This window comes from Myxine glutinosa, chromosome 1 (genome assembly GCF_964187855.1).
Source record: "Myxine glutinosa chromosome 1, kmMyxGlut1.1, whole genome shotgun sequence".
NCBI classification, from domain to species: Eukaryota; Metazoa; Chordata; class Myxini; order Myxiniformes; family Myxinidae; genus Myxine; species Myxine glutinosa.
The window spans coordinates 266,270,645-266,292,576 of record NC_136261.1 but is presented as its reverse complement, the minus strand read 5'-3'; the positions used below and the strand labels follow the sequence as shown (position 1 = coordinate 266,292,576).

General features: G+C 44.0%; 1 protein-coding gene across 4 annotated transcripts in view; it reads right to left on the bottom strand.

The window, feature by feature from the left end:
• The window catches only part of LOC137437047 (ras-related protein Rab-5C-like), a 31,728-nt gene that overhangs the window by 8,670 nt on the left and 1,126 nt on the right, over positions 1 to 21,932 (bottom strand). For 3 of the 4 annotated variants that reach the window (XM_078786618.1, XM_078786620.1, XM_078786621.1), the window contains exons 2-4: positions 9,493 to 9,706; positions 8,008 to 8,159; positions 77 to 199 (exon numbers count right to left, since the gene is read on the bottom strand). In XM_078786618.1, coding sequence (XP_078642744.1) covers positions 77 to 199; positions 8,008 to 8,159; positions 9,493 to 9,706 — 489 coding nt within the window. Of the gene's footprint in view, positions 1 to 76; positions 200 to 8,007; positions 8,160 to 9,492; positions 9,707 to 19,944; positions 19,994 to 21,932 lie in introns of all 4 variants that reach the window. The other variant, XM_078786625.1, reaches the window with a different exon arrangement.

Genomic DNA, 21,932 nt, shown 5'->3' with positions numbered 1-21,932 from the left:
CACAATTGTTGGACACAACACCATCCTACTCCTTCATTCCAATGAGTACAACTCTACAATACCTACCCCATCTTACCTCATATTCTACTATTCTCTTGCTTGTCAAGTCCGCCTTGTTTCCAGTCAGCGAAATGACGATGTTTGGACTCGCTTGCCTTTGAAGTTCTTTCACCCAATTCTTTGCCCTCACGAAGGTATCCTACACAAAAGTTTAATACATTTGGTTTATATCATTTTAATACCTCACAAAGTAGTCTTAAAAAGCCAAATATTCCTTCAAACGTCCTTTTTAATGAAACCCAATCTTTAAGAATGTATTCTCACAAACATTTCATCAGTTAACTTGAAGGGATGGGCAGAGAAGGTTTGGGGCCTTTCTATTTAACTACCTTCAACAGCAATGAGTTTGAGCATTATGACATGGATTTTGCCTTCAAAGGTTGATCCAACAATACAAGTCTTTATTTGATATAATACTATCAAGTACTGTGGGACCCCGCTATTCGCAGGGGCTACGTTCCTGGAAAATTCGCAAAGAGCAAAACCGCGAACAGCGGGGCATTGTTTCAATAGAGAAGGGGGGGGGGGGGGGGGGGGGATTGGTTCCTGAATTGTGTAAATCCACGAATATCGAGGAACAAACCGCAAATGGCGAGGCAAAATCCACGAATAGCGAGGCAAAAATCCCCAAATGGTGAAGCAAATGCCAAGAATGTCGACGATAATCCGCGAAGGTTCATTAAAGTCCCGGAAATGTCGAGACAAAACCCACAAATGTCGGCAATAATCCACGAATGTTGATGAAAATCCGCAAATGCATGCCTTGACATTGTTTCAATGGGGGAAAAGGAGACAGCTAATTGCACGAATAGATACTGTGGAGTGTTTTCATTTTGTACAGTAATTCGCAGGGATGATGTGTTACGCAGCTGGTGAAACATCCCGGGCAAAGCAATTTTTACCGTATGTTGGGATATCCCGCGAAACATTGTAAACCTGTGAACACAGCAGCAGGATATCCCATGAAACATTGTTTACCTGTGAGCTGTGGAATATCACGTGAAGCTATTCACAGTGTTAATGACGGGATATCATGTGAAGCTGTTCACAGTGTTAATGATGGGATATCCCGTGAAACATTGTTCATCTGCGAACGGCGGCAAGATATCACGTGAAGCTGTTCACAGTGTGAATGACAGGATATCCCGCGAAACATTGTTCACCTGTGAACGGCGGCAGGATATCACGTGAAGCTATTCAGTGTTAATGACGGGATATCCTGCAAAAGCCATAAAAATGCGAAACACACAGCAGCGAACACAGAAGCAGGTCATTCTCGCAGGCCGTAGAAGATGTTTTTTGCGTATGTCCAGCTGCTTTATGCATGGCCGGTGAAAGATGGGTTTTATAAATGTGTGAAGCTCGCGGCTCATGAAAATATTTTTTTTGCGCCACTGAAAATTGGCAAATTCGTGGAACACTTCTCCATGAATAGAGAAACATGTCGCATTTTATCAACGGCGAAAAGCGGAACCGCGAATAGTGGCGTCCAACGGTATATAGATTATAATGAGTAAATGCCTGGCTCCATAAAAAATGGTTAAGTAATGAAAAAGATGAGAAACACCCACTCCCTTCGAGATCAGCTATATTTTGAGCCATGCCAAGTAATCTTGGCGTACATTTATCAGATGTACGTGCCTTATTAGTCCCCTACCGGTGTACACTGGAGGGGACTATAGGTTTGCACTCGTCCGTCCGTCCGTCCGTCACGCAAAGAACAGTTTTCCGGACTTTTTTTCTAAACTCAATGCTAATGATTTCAAACTTGGTACATGGTTTCCTCATGATAAGTTACAGATCAAGTTCGAACTTCACGACGTTTCAATCATTTTTGACAAAGTTATGGCACTTTGAACTTTGGTAATTTCCCCAACAGTTTTCCGGGCGACAGACTGCCGGTAGGGGACATGTATTGCAGCGCAATACTCAGAATGCTTGTTTTATATAGTAGGATTGCAAAAGCAACAATTAACATTAATGGCCACAAACAGAAAATTAAACACCCAGCCGAAGACAATGAATTTAATCTGGAAGCTTTAATTGGTAAAATGGCCGACGGGGTAACTCAGAAGTAAGTCGAGCCAGGGATTTTCTGCAATCACAGAAAACTGACTGAATGCACAGAATTAGTGTCTTGAAACGGAAAACCGAATCCGAAATATAGGGGGGGGGGGGGGGGGGGGAGGGGTGGGGAAACTCCAAAATGCAGGAAATAAATATGAAAAGAAAAGAAATGGTCAGGATTATGTCAAATTACAAATAAATGATTCACTATATGGTGTTATTTTGGGTTGTTGCACTAAATTTTGTCTGAATGAATCCACAACTTTGAGATATTTTGCGTGAGCACACACACCACACACACAATCTTTGCTCACCTTTGGTGGGAGAAGTAACTAGAAAGAGTAATCAGAGATTGTAGACCCTCGCCAGGACTTGTTTTGTGTGGTCTATTTTGTGTGACAAATAAATGGAAGGATGTACTAAATGAAAGGTCATTCGTTGCAAATAAACGGTTAAAAGGGTCCAGTTGTAAAGGTGTAGAAGAGAAGAAGAAGGACCACCTTCAGAGGCCATTTTCCCCCACAGAGCAGGGGGTGGCCTTTTTCAGGCACCATGGTCCCCTTTTTGAAACAATGTTTTATGGCCGGATGCCCTTCCTGCTGCCAACTTCAAGATGCTTCAAGCTGAGATGCTTCAAGATGCTTCAAGCTGAGATGCTTCAAGCAGCCATCAATCATCTGGACTGGTCTCCCATCTCTACCACCTCTGACATCAACTCATCCTGGGAATTCTTTCAAAGTAAATTGCTCTCTCTCATGCACAGATTTATCCCATCTCATCTTCAGTTGTCATACCCTTCCTCCCGTCCATGGTACACGGAATCTTGTGGTGAGGCTGTTGCCCTGAAACAACTTGCTTTCGTCTCGTGGAAAGCAAATCCAACGGAAGGAAATCTCATTTCCTTTCACAAAGCCCGAAACAAGTGTGTGTCCACCCTCAGGAGAGCCAGGAAACAATCTCACCGTTCTCAAGACCGAACTCTCTTATCTGTCTCCCTCTTCCAAATCCTGGTGGCGTCTGGTCAAATCTGTTTCTGGTGTTTGTTCCCCCTCCATCCCCTCCCTCACCTCAAATGGCTTAACGGCTGACTCCGCACATGAAAAAGCTGAATGCCTCAACTGTGTTTGCCTCTAAATCTTGTGTCCCAAACCCATCCCTCTCTGTACCCACCATACCCAGTCGTACCCAGCTGCTCCTGGACTCCGTGTCCTTTCCTCCTGACAAGGTGGAAAAGTTTCTGTCAACCCTCGACTCTGATTCTGCAACTGGTCCTGACTGCATCAGCCCACGGGTCCTAAAATCATGTTCTTCCGCTCTTTCACTCCCTCTTTCTGTTCTCTTCACCCTCTTTTGCTCAAGGTCATCTGCCATCTGCTTGGAAATCAGCCAACATCACCGCTTTGCACAAAAAAGGTGCAAAAACAGATCCCAGCAACTACAGACCAATCAGCCTTCTCCCAATTATCAGCAAAGTCATGGAATCCATCATTGCTTCAGATATGAAATCTTTCCTCTTCTCCAATGGCTTGATCTCTGATCATCAATTTGGTTTCAGACCTGGTCACTCTACTCTGGACATGCTGCTTCTGCTTTCTCAACAATGGATGGAGGTCCTCAACGCCAAACAGGAAATTAGAACTGTCTCCCTTGACATTTCACGTGCCTTCGATACGGTCTGGCACCCTGCTCTGCTCACCAAACTCTCCTCCTTTGGTATCCATGGAAATCTCCACGCATGGCTGGCGGACCCTCTCTGGTCGTAGTCAACGTGTGGCCCTGAATGGGTTTCTCTCATCTCCTCTTCCTGTTCAGGCTGGAGTTCCCCAAGGTAGTGTTCTGGGCCCTGTGCTTTTTCTTGTCTTCATCAATGATCTCTGACTCTTGAAAATCCTCTCTATCTCTTTGCTGACGACTCTACTCTCTGTCGCTCCATTCCTCATCCCTCAGATCGGCAGTCTGCAGCCTCCTCACTCTCTGCAGACCTGGACAAAATCACAGACTGGGCAAACAAATGGAACATGTCTTTCAATCCTGATAAATCTCACACTCTTACGATGTCTCTCCGAAAAGACCGACTGGAAAACCCTCCCATCCACTTTCTGAATAATCCTCTCCAAGAAGTTCTGTCACTCAAGCATTTGGGTCTCACTATTTGCCATGATCTTTCCTGGGAAAACTACATTTCAAATCTGGCCTCCAAAGCCAGTCGCCGACTGGGCATCCTCCGTCGTGCGAAGTCCTTCCTTGGCACACCTGAGCTCCTCACCACATACAAGGCTTTCATCCGCAGCTCTATGGAATACTGCTCTCCCCTCTGGTCTGGTGCTCCTGCCTCACACCTAGCCCGTCTTCACACTGTTGAAACCAAAGCGTTCAGAATCATTGGAATCTCCCGCGATGAAGCTAACTCCAAGGGCCTTTCACTCACTCACCGCAGGCAGGTTGGTGGTCTTTCCATCTTCTACCGACTCCTCTCTGGCCTTGCCCCCCCAGCCCTCTCTGGGCTCTGTCCCCCAAATATTCCTACAGGTCGCACAAGATCTGCCTGCAACCCTCTTATGGTTAAACTGCCAAAATCAAGACTTTCTGCTCACCTTCACTCCTTCATTCCTCTTTTCTCCCACCTCTGGAACAAACTCCCTCACTCTCTTCAATCCCACTCTACCCTCCAGGTCTTTAAAACAGCTGTTCACCACCATCTCTTATCCTCCCCCATCCAAAACCTTGACCTTTTCTACCCCCGCTAATTTCGGTCCCCTTGTTTTATACCCCCCCCCCCCCTCCCCACGCCTCCTGCCCCCAAGCCCTCTCCCTCCCACACTTCTCCCTGCTCTCAAATGTTGTGGTTGTGTGCTTCCCCTTCTCTCCCCATCTTGTCTTCCACTCCCTCTTTTTGTATATTTTGTTTGTCTGGTTGATTTGTTTGTGAAATAAATGTTAGCTCTTTCACGAGCCTCGATTCAGTATACAAAAAACAAACAAACAAAAAACCCTGTTAGTTGCCTCTTGTAACACACAGGGAATTACCAGTGAACTGGTACTCAATTTACCGACCTTGGAAGGATGACAGGCTGAGCCAACCCCCCTGGCATTAATTCAGCGATCGACCGGGATTCGAACCCAGGATCCTAGGATCCCAAGCCAGCACCCTAACCGCTAAGCCAACACAAGGTGTAAAGGTCTGAAAAGGTCTACATGGGTTTAAATCAGGGGTTCCCAAAACCCAGTGTTGTGATCCAAACTTGGGGAAAAAAAAAATCGTCAATATCCTCGTTTTTAAGGGGAGATCTTACACATCAAATGCATTTTCTCAGACAATTGTTATCGTAGGGACTGGTACCATTTGGGCCCAGAGGCAAATGGGATTTCAAATTTTGGGTTGTGGACATAAAACGTTTGGGAACAACTGGTCAAGGGGGTTGAACTGTTCTGAAATGTCAAAAGGATCTTAAAAGGTCAAAGAGTTCTAAAGGGTGTAATTTAAGGACCAAACATTCAGCATAGTCTTAAAGGTTTGAAAGAGTCTAATGGGGTATGTAGGGTCTTGGGGTTCTTAAATGTCAAACAGGATCTGGTGGGTCTTACAGGTCTAATGGTTCTAAACGTTTTAAAGTGGTCTATATGGTCTTGGGTGTCTACAGTGTCTTAAGTGTCGAAGGGCTCTGCACTGCAGAGTCTTATGCGTCTTAGGAGTTCACAAGGGTATTAGGGATCTCAAATGATCCTAGTGGTCATGAGTCTAAAAGTGTCTTTGGTTCTCAGGTGTCTAAAGGTATATTGGGGTCTGAAGGTATATAGGGCTCTAAAGGTATTCTTCTCCTCTTCCTTTTACAAGGGGTGATGTCCAATGGTACCAAGCTTCTGCCATGTCTTGACCACTATACTCCTCCACTTCCCTCTGTCCTCAGGTATATAGGGGTCTAATGCAATTAATACATCTTCTCGCGTTCTGTGCGGACAAAGACACACAGACAAACAAACGGATCCAAATGCAACACCCTCTCCCTCTGGCAAGGGTAATCTTACTATAATTCAGCAAATGTCCATCCGTCTGTCCGTTCGAAGGTACCACAAAAACGGCTGAACCGATCGCAACGACATTTTGGGTGGGTAATCCTGGGATCTCCTGGAGTAAAATAGGCTATATTGTTTTTCCAATTTCAGCTTTGGCCTCCAGCATTTTCAGGTTTGGACTCCCGCATAATGTTGTTTTCCCGGCTGCCGCACAACGGCTGCACCGATCCGACTCGGTGACCTCGGACAAAGACCTTTTATAAGGACAAAGGTTTAAATCCCTGCTTGAGAGAATGCCAACCCCCTCCCCGCCATCACAGCCGTCTCTCCAACTCACAATCCCACGAGATATGTGGAAAGGACGACCCAAAACCAATTATCTTCTTTTTGATTGTTATATAAACATCATTAAAAGTAAATAATGACCTCGGCCAAAGTTCAAACGATGTGGGTTTAATCTCTACATGAGAGAATTCCACATAGCTATTTTGGCGGTGTATAAGTTAACAGATCGCTGTCTCCATCGATCTTGCTGAAGCCGTAACACCTATCGGCTCAAAATCCTTTTAACTGTTGACTTGGTAGTTTTTACAATGAAGGAAACATTAACAATGTTGTTAAAAGTTTATTTTGTGATTAATTTGTGATTGGAGTTATGCTGTTTGGAATTAAAAAAGAGATATTGAGTTGAAGTGAATGATGACATGCCGTGATGATTTCTACTTTCTGAGCGTGAACTTCGCGGATCGCCATATGCAGATTCGCCACGGACCCACGATCGATGTTTCTATACGTGAACGTACCCGTTTATTTGCGAACGGGTGTGTTTTTCATGGAAGTCCTTCACAAACTTGCTGTCCATGTCTGACGTGCGACTGAAGGTGCTACAGGAATGTGGAATTTATTTGTTTCATGCTTTAGCATTCGCCGTATCTGCATTGCCCGTTTGTTTCTGGCCTCGCACCCGTGCGTAGCACGGGTATCTCACTAGTAACAATAATGATGATAATAGCATAATATTAATGTTATTACAAAACAATAATTACAATATCCCCTCTCCCCAAGGGGTTTTTCCTTGGACAAACATGTGTTAACGTGAATAAATAGCTTATCATGGCGTTTCATGGGGCAAGCTTAAGAGAAGTAAAAAATATTTAAAACCACAAACACGCACGATTACCTTTTTAGAGTCGCTACTGCTGTTTAACACTAAACTGAAAGGGAGGAAAACCGATGCCCTTGAGGCATGCCATGCTTATCACGTCCATCGCAAACCAATGAACCCAAGCCTAGATCTACTGTAATCTATATACCCCAGAGAGGATAACAACATGACTGTTCCTGTCATTCCCAAAGGGAGCAGGTGTACTAGCAATAAATCAAAGAATTAGCCTTCATAAACTTCTGCTATTTTTAAAGAAACTTTTCATTTTCAAATTTAAAATGTTTGTTTGTTGCTCTTTGACAGTCACTGTTTTCCCACCTTGTGGGGTCAGCCGGGGGAAGCTTGGCCCTCTTTCACGAACCGGCCTGGCCCGGCCTGACGTTCGCCTATTTAGGGCAGGAATTTGGTCATGGTGCCGGTGATACTCGCCTACTCTTTGCGAAGAACACCATGGAATGTTTAACTCCCACTAACCCATGCAGGCAAGAAGGGACTCCCAGTTTAACATCCATCCGAGGGACAGCACACACGTTGATGAATCACCCTGCATGTGAAACACCGAACTGATAGTTTATAGCTGGGTCAGGATTCTAACCCAGGCTAGACAGCTTAGAGCTGAATTTTCAACTCAAAAATAATCCACAATAATGTATCCAAATATCCACTCCAGGCATGCAACCTCTATCTCCGCATTTACTCACCTGGTTTGTGATATCGTACACCACAATGGCTGCCTGGGCACCACGATAATACATTGGTGCCAAGCTATGATACCTCTCCTGACCTGCAGTATCCCATATCTCAAACTTCACTGTAGTAGTATCCAAGCACAAGGTCTGTGTCAAAAAGGCCGCTGAAATGCAAACGTAACAAAAAATTTTAAAAAACAATAAAAAAAATCAGCCAATTCATTCTTGCATTTAACTGCAATTACAGCATCTTATGCATGCTATTTTGCACAGATGAAAATTACTATCGAGGAAATGTTTTATCCCTCTGACAATACCCATAATGATTTTTTAAAAAACAAAAAAAAAACATCAAAAGTGTTTAAAGAGCAATACAACCTTATCATACCTCACTACATTCTCCCAATGCCAGCAAAAAAAGTTTAGAAGCTAGAATATGGACTTTATATATATGGAAAACGACATTTAACAGTAATGATTTGCATCATTATGACATGGATTTTAACTCCAAAGGTCGAGACAAAAAAGTGCTTGTTTAAGCTTCATTTTTATTGATATTTCCACACAAACAATTTATAATGCTCGGTTTTATGCCAAACACAAACAAAAAAAACTTCATGATTTACAACTGAAAGTGTTTAGCTCCCATGTAGCTATCAAACAAAGTAGGACTTTACCCCAGGAACTACAAGTCAAATAATCATTCATAATGAGTGCCAACTTCCTGCACAGTAGGCAGGCTTCCTGTTGACCAGATATCCTGACCACAGTCATCCTCCTCACTTGCTGACGAATTGCACTTCAAAAGCAACAACAGTATCAGCCAGCAAATGGGATTACAAAGGGGGAAGGGGAGAGGGGAAAGAAACCTCCAAAAACACTAACAATGATGAGAAGACATTTGTAAAACACCTTAAAAATTCATAAATATCGTCATCGTGTTATAGAGGCAATGTGTCATTACTTCCAAGTTTATAGTGGAGGGATGTCTAGTGAGAGGGCTTCCACAACAAAAAGAAAATAAGTAACCAGTGGTAAGTTATTGGAATTCTGGGGAGTAAGGGAGGGAATGTGAAAGCAGGTTGGAAGGGCTGAAGCGAGGAGAGAAATGCAGATGAAATATTTTGGGAAGAGGAGGGAGCGTCATCAAATTTCATCATTTGTCTTACACAATATGTCGACACTCCGCAATTAGTTACACACTCGGGTATAAAGATGATGTAATGAGCAGATGGCAAAAAGATCAATAAACTCACAACGTATGAGATTGGGTTACATCGAGCGCAAGCTTTGCATAGCCATTCATCCTGCGGGTCTTCATACAACTTGCATTTAAAACAACATTACATACTTCCTTAAATACCTGTGCAGCTCTGATTGTAGTGTATAGGACAAGCAGCATAATCAACACTGTGTATCACTCAAAAATAACACCGAAAGTTTGAGACATGTATAAATAAAAATAACATGTATATATTAAGTTGTTGTCACACTCACCACCAATTGTGCTCTCTTGGAACTCATAGAACTGGCCCTTGACGAAGCGTAGAACAAGGCTAGACTTTCCTACGGCCGATTCCCCCAAGAGAACCAGCTTGAACTGCAGGATCTTGGTTCCCGAAACTCCTGTTGCACCATTAAGAGCATTTCCACGGCCAGCCATGGCTGCTTTCAGGTCAGCGTGTTGTCCAGGCAGCACAAGGAACACTAACTGCATGTGCGGCAAAAAAAAGAAAGAAAAAAAAAAAAACAGTTCCTCGGGTATAACAATGGTCCTTTGGTCAAGCCTTGGGTGGCAAAATAAATCGCAGTACAAGAGCTCAAAACACCACAAGAGTCAAACTCATATTTCAATTGTATTCATTTAATACATTTGGCATTAAATTGGCTGAAATCAAACCAGAAAAAAAATACCACTGTAAAATTAAATTTTCTAATTTCAATTATTTTTACAATATTTATATATATATATATATATATATATATATATATATATATATATATATATATATATATATATATATATATATATATATCTATCTATCTATATATCTATATATATCTATCTATATATATATATATATATTTCAATATACAGGGTGAATCAAAAGTAGCGCCCGCACCCGATTTCTGTTTTTTCGGCTGTCAGATTCTTTCTGGGATGTCATGTTGTTAATAATTGTCTTGCAGATTAATTTTCTTAATTTATTTATTTTTGTTTTGCAGGTTATTGCTGAGTTTGGAAAGTTACTGAATTTGCACCAAATTAAGCCATGAATTACCTTTCAATGCATCAACGCATTGTGCGGCCATGAAACATTACTACAAATGTAATGAACAACCAACGATGGCGGCACGCCGTTTAGCACAGGAATTCGATATTAACCCACCCCAGGGAAGAAACATACGATTGATTGTCGAGAAATTTGAAGCAACAGGGTCGGTAGCCACTGCAAAGAAGTCCAGTCGTCCGAAAACGGCAACGAATGTAGTAAAACAGCTTGGTACACTTCCGTAATAATTTTCCCCCGAATAAATGGTTAGATAAACATGTCATTCATGTATTTCTACCTTCTTGTACACCAATACAAATGGCAAACAAACAATCAACTGACAGAAATATATATATATAAAGATGTGTGTGTGTATATATATATATATATATATATGAAGATATATATATATATATATAATGGTATCTGTAATCTGGTTCTCCAACCTAATGAGCGGACAACATGACGTCATCGCCATGCACGTCCGCCTTGCCTGCAAAGTTCCAGAGGAACCATCTAGCAGTGCGTCATTACGGATTATAAATACAGATACTGTATTTACCATACCATTATTAGTAACTCCCAACCGCAACCAGGTCGACTCCATATGATGAGTGGATACCAGAGATAACGTCACCGCGTGGCAGGCGGTGCGTATCGCTCCCAGCAAGGTGCAGCAGCAGCTGTATGGGACACCTTGCTGGCGGTTCTCCACTGATGATATGAAGGTCGCATAGTGACTGATATATATATATATATATATATATATATATATATATATATATATATATATATATATATATATATATATATATATATATATATAAATATATATATATATATATAAAGATATATATATATATATATATATATATATATATATAAAGATATATATATATATATATATATATATATACACATACACACAGACTTGGCATTTAATATGGAATTTTTTTTTTGTGGGGGTGAACTTACTTTTCAAGATGTCCTAGAACCAAAATTCATTGGAATTATGTTGAAATTATTCTAGATTTTGTTAATGTGACCTTTAAAAGAAACAAAAACCACATTTGACATTTCGGATCAAATAAATTGATCCTTGAAAGTGATGTAAACTGATATCGAACTCAATTCATGGACAGTACTGTGTTAAACTTCTGTACGTTTTCCAGAAGTATCTCTATTTTGCACATTAGCCAAAAATTTTTTTAAACAAAAACAAAAGTTAAATTACGACTGGGATTACGGACAGTAAAATTACAGTTCAGTACTTCGTGTAACCCCCACGAGCATTCAGGAGAACACGTACACGTTGAGGCATGCTGTTCACGAGATTTGCCAAGGGTTGGACAGGAATCGCTTGCCATGCAGTGACAATAGCCTGCTGCAATTCACGCACAGAGGTCGACTGCTGGTCCAAGTGGTCGATTTGACGCGTTAATTCTGCCCACAAGTTCTCTATCGGATTCATATCCGGGGACATGGCAGGCCACTCCATATGCTCTACTCCACGGTCAGCAAGAAAGTGTTGGATCATGCGAGCACGATGAGGCCATGCATTGTCATCTTGGAAGACAAAGTTTCCTCAAAAGGCTGCACGAGCAAATGGAAGCAATGTTTCTTCCAGAATGGCCCTGTACTTGAACTGGTTCAGGTTTCCATTCAGAACAACCAGGTCAGTTTTGCCCCCTGCATGAAAACCAGCCCAAACGGTCACCCCACCACCTCCAGCTTGGACTCTTGGCACTATATAATCTTTGTTGTAGGCTTCATGCACTTGTCTGCGCACTCTGACGCGGCCATCTTGACGATAGATCAGAAATCTAGACTCGTCACTGAAGATCACGTGATTCCAGTGTCCTGGCTGCCATTGACGGTGCTCTCTGGCCCACTGCAATCGGTGCTGGCGGTGTTGTCTGGTCAGGCGTGGCTTTCTCAGGGGATGCCTGGCACGATAGCCTGCTTGAACCAGTCACTGGTTGACTAGCCTTCTGGATACAGGCACATTTGTCAGTTGCTGCCACTCAGCCCTAAGCCGATTATCTGACTTGGTACGGCCATTGAGGACTAACCGGTGCAGCTGGCGATCATCCCTCTTTGTGGTTCTGTGGGGACGTCCTAGCCTCGGTATTGGAGTAGGGACACCCCTCTGAGCATTTCGTTTCAGGATCTTTGACACCTGACCTTGAGTGATGCCATACTGCCGAGCAATAGCACACCGTTTCATGCCGTAATTTCGTAAAGCCACCACTCCATGACAAACAGCATTGTCGAGTTGACGGACCATCTCCAGAGGAAGCGGCAATAACTTTTGGAGACGTGCAGCAGTTGTTTTCTACTAATACAGAACGCAACAACCCTTGTATACCCGACTGTGAAGCCAATCATCAAATGCACCTGTCCGTACATTTTGCCACGCCACCTGTGATATAATCCTGTTGTTGACTTCTTGCTGCGACAATCAGTGACATGGTTCTTTTAACAAATAAATCACCAAAGTGTAAAAGAAACTCAACAGATTGATATACTGAGTTAAGAAAGTAAACCCAAGTCAAGAAAAAAAAAAATTCCATATTAAATGCCAAGTCTGTTTTTATATATATATATATATATATATATATATATATATATATATATATATATATATATATCTATCTATAATTCCAGTAATCTCTGTGTGTGTGTGTGTGTGTGTGTGTGTGTGTGTGTGTGTGTGTGTGTGTGTGTGTGTGTGTGTGTGTGTGTGTGTGTGTGTATGTGTGTATGTGTGTATGTCTGTGTTTGTCTGTGACCGCTGTTTCTCGACAACCACGGGTCCGATATACTTGAAACTTGCCAGGTATATTGCTGGGGACCCGAGGATGTGCCTTTTCAAGGTTTCATATTAATCGGACAAGTAGTTACCGAGCTATGTCCAAAAAACGATTCAACCAATCAGAGAGCAGCGAGTTATCACGTGTGCCGAACGTGGCGAACAGACTCTGCCTCGGACGGCACATTTGAGAGCGTATTCATTTATTTCACGTTGGCAAACTATGTTGGCGTTAAACTATGTTTTAAAACTAATTAAAACTAATTTGCGATTCTTTCGCTTTCCTGCGCGTTTGTGCACGCTATGGCGATTTCTTTACCAAACTCCGCAAGCCGTTCGCTTTGGACCAAACCATTTCATGTAAATAGAGGGGGGGGATTGTCACCGTACTCGCAAGCCGTTCGCTTTGGACCAAACCATTTCATGTAAATAGAGGGGGGGGATATAATTTTAGATATATATATAGTACGGGCATGCCCTAGTATATATAAAAAACAGAAATCGGGCACTACTTTTGACTGACCCTGTACATTTCTCTCCATAACGATTCTCATTTCTATTGAATTTTCTTCTGCCCAGAGTTCTACATCACCCCCATCTATTCTCCAAACAATCTACATAATATATAAATGCTTCTTTAAAAATAAAAAATAAACATTTTAAGAATGCATTTCAATCCTTGTATCTCCTTCATAAATGTCACGGTGTGCTTCTTCTCCATCACGATATACAGGTACTGGACAAAAATGGAAACAACAATGTAAAGTCACTTAATAGGGCATTGGGCCAACACACGCGGCCAGCACGGCCTGTATGTGCCGTGGCATTGAGTCCACCAGTGTCTGGAATTCTGCAGGAGAGATTCGGCACCATTCTTCCACAAGGAAGTCAATCAATTCACAGCTGTTTGATGGAGGTGGAAAACACTGTCTCGGGTGTCATTCCAGAATATCCGATATATGCTCGATTGGGTTCAGATCTGGTGACTGAGAAGGCCATAACATTACACCAAAGGTGGAAAACCTCTTTAGGGAGAGGGGCAAATGAAGTCGTTGCAACCTCCATCATGTGTTCCTTTGTCCTCCTGTAAAGTTTAGATAAGTAACGACCAAATGTATAGTGGCCAGACAGCAAATTGCGCATTTTAGTACGATTGAATTACATACTTAAACAGTGTGGAACACAAATCACCTTTTTAACACTTTCAAAACCCTTCCATTTAGCAGTGAATGGAAAAAAATATTATGGCATTGTACATCATCATGACCAATCAAATTTGCTGTTCGTAGACCCCGTCCATGTCTTTGTCATTTCTCAAGACAGCATGGGGTAAGGTGTTCTTGCAAATCTCAAGAATGAACTCTCTAACTGTTGTCTTTCCTCAAAGTAATGGGGGTAACTTGCCAACTCCATCTGTGGTGTATGCTCCTTCCCTCATCAAATGGCACATCTGTAGACTCTGCCAGAAATAAGGCAGAATTGTCTCAACTCTGAAAATTGAATATACTCATCTTACCCCCTCATAACCAATGTTTACAGGACCTCATGCTCTTCTCACTTGACAAGGTAGAAAAGGTTTTGTCTAGCTTCAACTATGCTGTAGCGACAGGCCCAGGTGACATCAGTCCCTATGTTCTTAAATCATGTTCTGGTTCTCTTCTGTCTGCTCTACTCAGCCTGCATGTCTCCTTTGGCAGCCTCCTATTTGCCTGGAAGTCAACAAACATCACTCACATCCAGAAGTAGTACAAATTATTGACCTTAACTCCAGAATAAGCTTACTTCCAATTATAAGCAAAACCATTGAATGTAGCATTGCTACTGACAAGTCTTTCCTCTTTACAAGCAGCCTGACCTCTGATGATCAGTTTGGATTCCATCACAGTCACCAAACATTGGCCAAGTCTCTGCTCCCCTAAGCAATGGTTAAAGGACCCAAATGTCAAAGATGTCAGGCCCATCTAGCTGGACACATCTTGGGCATGTCTGGCATCTTACTAAGCCCTCGCTGTAGCATACAAGACACCTTCTTTCCTGGATGTCTAACGTCCTCCACACAGTCAATAGGCCCATCTTTAGTCAGTGGAGGCTGGAATGCACCAAAACTGTGTTGGGCCCAGTCTCGTTCCTTATTTACACAAATTACCTTTCTGATGCTCTGAAAAACTCCCTTTATTTTCGTAAACTCCTCCACACAATCATAGTAGCCTTATTCTATTACTTTAGGGAGATAGCAGCTGCTTCACTTTCTGCCAATCTGGAAATGATTATATGCTGGTCTGAAAAATGGAACAGAAAATCTCAGTCTCATCCTGTCATTCAAGACCAAACAATCCCAGCTATACATTTGTAATATTAGTCACCAAAAGAAATCTTATGAACTTCTTGGCCTTGCAATCAGCAATGACCTCTCATATAGGAAGGTTGGCCTCCACAGACAGTTGCGAAGGAGGCTTCCTCTCTTCTTTCAAGCCTTTTGTTGAAAAATAAAATAAAATCAGAACACTCTCAATGATGTCCTGCTCTTCCCACATGGGATGGGGCACCCACATCACATCTGTCTACTGGTTTCTGTGGAATATAAATCTCCCAACATTATTGAAATTTCCTGCAACTAGTACACCCATTGCCCACGGGGGAAGCAGGAAGAGGCATTCCTCTTTGGGGCACATAGATTACAGTAGATCTACGGTTGGGCTTCAAGAACGTAAGGGGTGTGTTTACCATTTACCAAGTTTATTGTGGAGTGCTCGCCAAGTGGCTCAAGCAATCGAGCAAGCACTCCATTCAAAAACGTTAAGGAATGGCTGGCTTGACAAACGCTAGCTAGCTGCTTGGTAACTGAACACACATCAGGTTTCTTCCCTTTCAGTTTTGTGTTAAACAGCAGGAGCCTCCGTTGCAAAAGGCAGTCATGAAAAACACCACGTTAGTAGCAGGAAGGGTCAGCTGATTCAGCACAAGGTCAGCTGATTCAGTTATTAAACGTGTTGGGTATATCGATTACAGAAGATCTTCACTCAGTTCAGCAAGTAAAATTTGCCTCACTGATGTCAGGATTCCTCCAAATTCCTTTCAGTTTCTTGTTAAACAGCATTAGCGGCTGTTTAAAAAGGTAATCATACGTCTGTGGTTTATAATATTTTTACTTCTGTTGGGGGCTAGTGCTCCCATGAAACACCATCATGAGCCATTTATAAACGTTGACATGGTGTTTGTTCAAGGAGAAAACACCCCTTGGGGGGAGTAGATATCACTAGTATTAATCTTGTTTTGTAATAACATTAATATTATTCTTTTGTCATTAGAAGCGGCCATGGAAATTGCCACAACAAAACTATCGTAACACTGATATACATACACCTCAACACGCAACTCCATTGGTGGGGAAACACCCCTTGGCAGAGAAAACCCCCTTGGGATGGGGGGCAACTGAATTAGCTACAACCTTCATTGTGACCCTTAGTCTTCCTGTCAAGTTTGGTTGAGATTGGATAGGCAACGACCTAATGTATTGCGGTCAAACATAGTCACAGAAAGACACCAAATTGCATATTTTAGTTATGATGAGGCTGAAGCACAAGGTCAGCTGCTCTCACATCACCCAGGTCGATGACCTTTTTTTCTCTTTTTTTTTAAACCAACTCTGATTAGCAAGACAGTCAAGAGGTTTGCATACTCGCCTCCGAGCCATCTTGCCTGGGTTCAAATCTCACTCCAGCCATAAACTGTCATCCTGGTGTTTTGCAGGCAGGGGCGAGGTACCAATGTGTACCATCCCTCGGATGGATGTTTAACTGGGCTTCAGATCTGCCAGCATTAGTTGGTGGATGTTAAAAATCCCACTTCCCCTTCGTGAAGAGTAGATGAGCTATGCCTGGCACCCTGGCCATTCTCCAAATTCCTCCTGCAACGTATAGGTGGCACAGTATTAGAGGCATCAAAACGCCCCTGCAAGAACTGATTGTAACCTGCAGCAATGTTCTGCATACAAAGGACAACGACGACCAACTTTCTTCTGGTTTGTCCCCCTCTACTCTGCAGCGTTTCCAAACAACTCCAAGATGGAAGTCTTCTTCTGGCAACCCTCTTGCTAGCGAATCTTCATAGATCCAGGCTGTCTACACACCTCAACTCTTTTGTCCCTCGGTTCTCCATTATGTGGCACTGCCTTCTAGAGGATGTGCTATCCCACTCTTCCCTCCAAGGCTCCTACAGGCGGTGCAGGATGTAGTCCGTAGTCCGCTGGCAAGTCCTACACTGCCTGTTCGAGCCTAAAGCGATGTACCACCTTCTGTCATTCCCCATCATCACCCACAATCTTTATTACCCCATCCTCTTCCTTTCAAGTAAATGCTGCTTCATCAGGATGAAGATTACCACAGTAGATCACCACACATCACTCTTACTTGAGTTGTAGTGTTTCCTTCCCTCATTGTATCCAAAAGTTTCCCCACTGCTCTTCCATCAGTTCATACCATGATACCCTGTCACCAAACTCACTATGAGCCTCAATCCTGCAGTATCCGCTCTACCGAGTGCTGCTTTAGCTATTATACAGAAAGATAATAATAACAGTAGTGATAATAATCTATAGATTTGTCAGTACAAGTAAAGTTTGAATACGAGAACAAAACCGATGTTGCGCCATCGCAAATCCCAACGCTTCCCACCAAAAGCAAAGTTGAAAGATGCAAAAAGTTCCACCAGGATTAAACCGATATTAAATTTCGAGTTAATTATTTTCCTTTTGATCCAGATGACCCCAAATCTCTATCCCTTCGGGCATGAACCCCAGGGCAGTGGGGGGGGGGGGGGGGGGTGGGGGGGAGGGAAGAGGGTCAAATCCCAAAAAACAATGACATATTTCATGCGTCTCCCAATGTTGATTGCATATACAAAGTATCATTTAAAAAAAAAAGTTTTCAAAGGTGCCTGTAATCATAGTTTTCGGTATTTGACCTTTGACCCCTCCCCAGGGGGCAGGACCAAAATTATGCTGCTTCAGCACCTTCTTGCCATGTAATACCTACCATGTTTGGTGAATTTCTGCCCAATCAGTTAGCAGACAGTGGGATGGATAGACAGCGAGACGAAGCCGATTACAATTCCCCCACCCCCCTCCAATTTTTAAATGCCTCCGCCGACGAAGTCGTTTTCATTATGTTTTCAGGTTGTCCGTCCATTCGTTGTCCGTTTACATTTTGCTACCTCGGAGACATGCTGAATGGAGAAGGTGGATCAGACTCGGCAACGGTTGCTAGAGTGAGATGTGCATAGAAGAAGTTTCGGGAACTGAGTGGCATGCTGACGAGGAGGCGAGTGTCGTTGAAGCTGAAGGGAAAGGTGTATGCTGCATGTGTGAGAAGTGTTATGATTTATGGGAGCGAGACATGGGTAATGAACGTTAGAGCAGCAACGAAGGCTGGAAAGGGTGGAAATGCGAATGGTTTTGTGGATGTGTGGAATATCGTTGAGAGAGAGGAAGACAAATGATGAATTGTGAAAGATGGGAATAGAGCCTGTGATGGATGCTGTGAAGAGAAGCAGGTTGAAATGGTTTGGTCATGTGTTGAGGAAGGATGAAAGTGACTGGTTGAGAAGAGTGATGGAAATGAATGTAGAAGGAAGTAGAGGACGGGGAAGACCGATAAAAACTTGGGCTAAAGATGGTGGAAGAAGAAATGCGGGCAAGGGGGTTAACAAGGGGAGATGCAGAAAATAGGGCAAAATGGAGAACATTGTCATGGGGACCGCAAGGCTAACCCCCGCTCTTGCAGGGAAAATGGCCTTAAAATGTCAAGTCAATCAGATGAAAATTGAGGATTTTAGAAATTTAGCCGATGTTGACCTCAAAAATTGTTGGTGGTTGAATTCAGTGACCATATATGCAAATCCTCTTAAAATCTCAAGTCAATCGAATGAAAATTGAGGATTTAAGAAACTCGACAACGTTGGTGACATATTGACCTTTTTACCCCTAAAACAATAGGCTTCTTGCTTATGACCAACTCTACCATTTGGTGAGGTTTCGTGAAGATTGGTTGAAAATTGTGACCTGTAGGCAACTGACACACAAAGACAGAATAACACAAAAGACCAACCAATATATACACAAAGAATTAAGTTAAGCACCCCTACACAACGAATTAAGGTAAGCACCCCCTAATATATATTCTTTGTGTATATGTATACATTGGCATATATTCTAAGGTATGTGAGATCAAATAATGATTGGTATGACATTAGCAATTATCCATTGATGAAATTGAGTGATCAAAGTGAAAAAAAGTGATTGGTTGAGTCAGTGATCCGATCACGTGGGTCCTACACACGTTATTGACGCAAAGATCGCTAGAGGTCTTCTCAGAACAATGACTGTACGTTAGAAAACATAAACGTCATCCACACTGTCCGTGATGGACCTATAGCTCCATACTTAAATTGAGGTGAAAATATGCCTAAAATTCCCAAAAAATTTCACCTTAAATTATTCAGAATAAAATATTGAAAACGGCATGATTGTTATGTTTTTATGTGACCATAATATCACTTCTCCAGAAAATATAGCAATATCATGGGTATATTACACTGTTTTGACGACAACAAACTTGTAATGTGCGAGGTTGTAAAAAAACGGGGGGGGGGTGCTTAACTTAATTCTTTGTGTATACTTGACAAATCTTCGATTTTTGCAAGTAACAAAGAAAGGAGTGAAAACAACCTCCATCCACCTTTGGTGGCAGAGGTAATCAGGATATCCAGGCTTTCAGAAGTAACCATAAAACCATCAGCCACAAGAAGTACAGAAAAACAACACAAAACAAATTGAATAAAAATAAATAAAAGCCAAACAAAACTCACTGTCAGCACTTGGTGACCCTCTCGGCACACAGCTTCTCACCCTTCAGGGCTGAAGAGCAATGCGGATTCATTGGTCACTTTCACAACTCGAAACCCAAAAATATTGACAAGAATGAGTGGCTTTGATTCAAACCTTCAACAGGACTTGAACAATGAACGAATCTTCATTATTCAAACATAAAAATGAATCACCACACTTACTTATTTAATACCTTGGAGAAAAAAAAAAAAATACATACATTCTGTACTTAATTAGGGATATATCATTACAACACAATTAACATTATTTTGATATAAATGGCTATAAAGAAATATTGCGTGTTGCATGTTATATATATATATAATTATATATATATATATATATATATATATATATATATATATATATATATATATATATATATATATATATATATATATATATATATATAAATAATCCCAAGAATTCAAGCCTGGGTACCTACAGAGGTGGACATATACAATATCAGACAAAATTCCTTTGTTGTAACTACCAACAGCTACAAGATTATGCAATTCACCAGAAAGAAGCATAACTACAGAACAACGAACATTGTAACATTTATATGTAAAAACATACATGCACACGAAGACCCCCAGGGGTGGGGGGGACAGACGAAGACCCCACAGAGCCGGGCGGGGACAGACGAAGACCCCACAGGGGCGGGCGGGGACAGAAGAAAAGCCCCGGGGCAGGCGGGGACAGACGAAGACCCCCCAGGGGTGGGCGGGGACAGACAAAGACCCCCCCAGGGGCGGGCGGGGACAGACGAAGACCCCACAGAGCCGGGCGGGGACAGACGAAGACCCCACAGGGGCGGGCGGGGACAGAAGAAAAGCCCCGGGGCAGGCGGGGACAGACGAAGACCCCCCAGGGGTGGGCGGGGACAGACGAAGACCCCCCAGGGGTGGGCGGGGACAGACGAAGACCCCCCCAGGGGCGGGCGGGGGACAGACGAAGACCCCCCCAGGGGCGGGCGGGGACAGACGAAGACCCCCCCAGGGGCGGGCGGGGACAGACGAAGACCCCCCCAGGGGTGGGCGTGGACAGACGAAGACCCCCCCCCCCCAGGGGTGGGCGGGGACAGACGAAGACCCCCCCCCCTCCCAGGGGCGGGCAGGGACAGACGAAGACCCCACAGGGGTGGGCGGGGACAGACGAAAACCCCACAGGGGCGGGCGGGGACAGACGAAGACCCACAGGGGTGGGCGGGGACAGACGAAGACCCACAGGGGTGGGCGGGGACAGACGAAGACCCACAGGGGTGGGCGGGGACAGACGAAGACCCACAGGGGTGGGCGGGGACAGACAAAGGACCCCAGGGGTGGGCGGGGACAGACGAAGACCCCCCCCAGGGGCGGGCAGGGACAGACGAAGACCCCCCCAGGGGCGGGCGGGGACAGACGAAGACCCACAGGGGTGGACTGGGACAGACGAGGACCCCCAGGGGCGGGCGGACAGGGACAGACGAGGACCCCCAGGGGCGGGCGGACAGGGACAGACGAGGACCCCCAGGGGCGGGCGGGCAGGGACAGACGAGGACCCCCAGGGGCGGGCGGATAGGGACAGACGAAGACCCCCCAGGGGCGGGCGGGGACAGATGAAGACCCCCCTAGGGGTGGGCAGGGACAGGCGAAGACCCCAGGAGCGGGCGGACAGGGACAGACGAGGACCCCCCAGGGGCGGGTGGACAGGGACAGACGAGGACCCCCAGGGGCGGGCGGACAGGGACAGACGAGGACCCCCAGGGGCGGGCGGACAGGGACAGACGAGGACCCCCAGGGGCGGGCGGACAGGAACAGACGAGGACCCCCAGGGGCGGGCGGACAGGGACAGACGAGGACCACCAGGGGCGGGCGCACAGGGACAGACGAGGACCCCCAGGGGCGGGCGGACAGGGACAGACGAGGACCCCCAGGGGCGGGCGGACAGGGACAGACGAGGACCCCCAGGGGCGGGCGGACAGGGA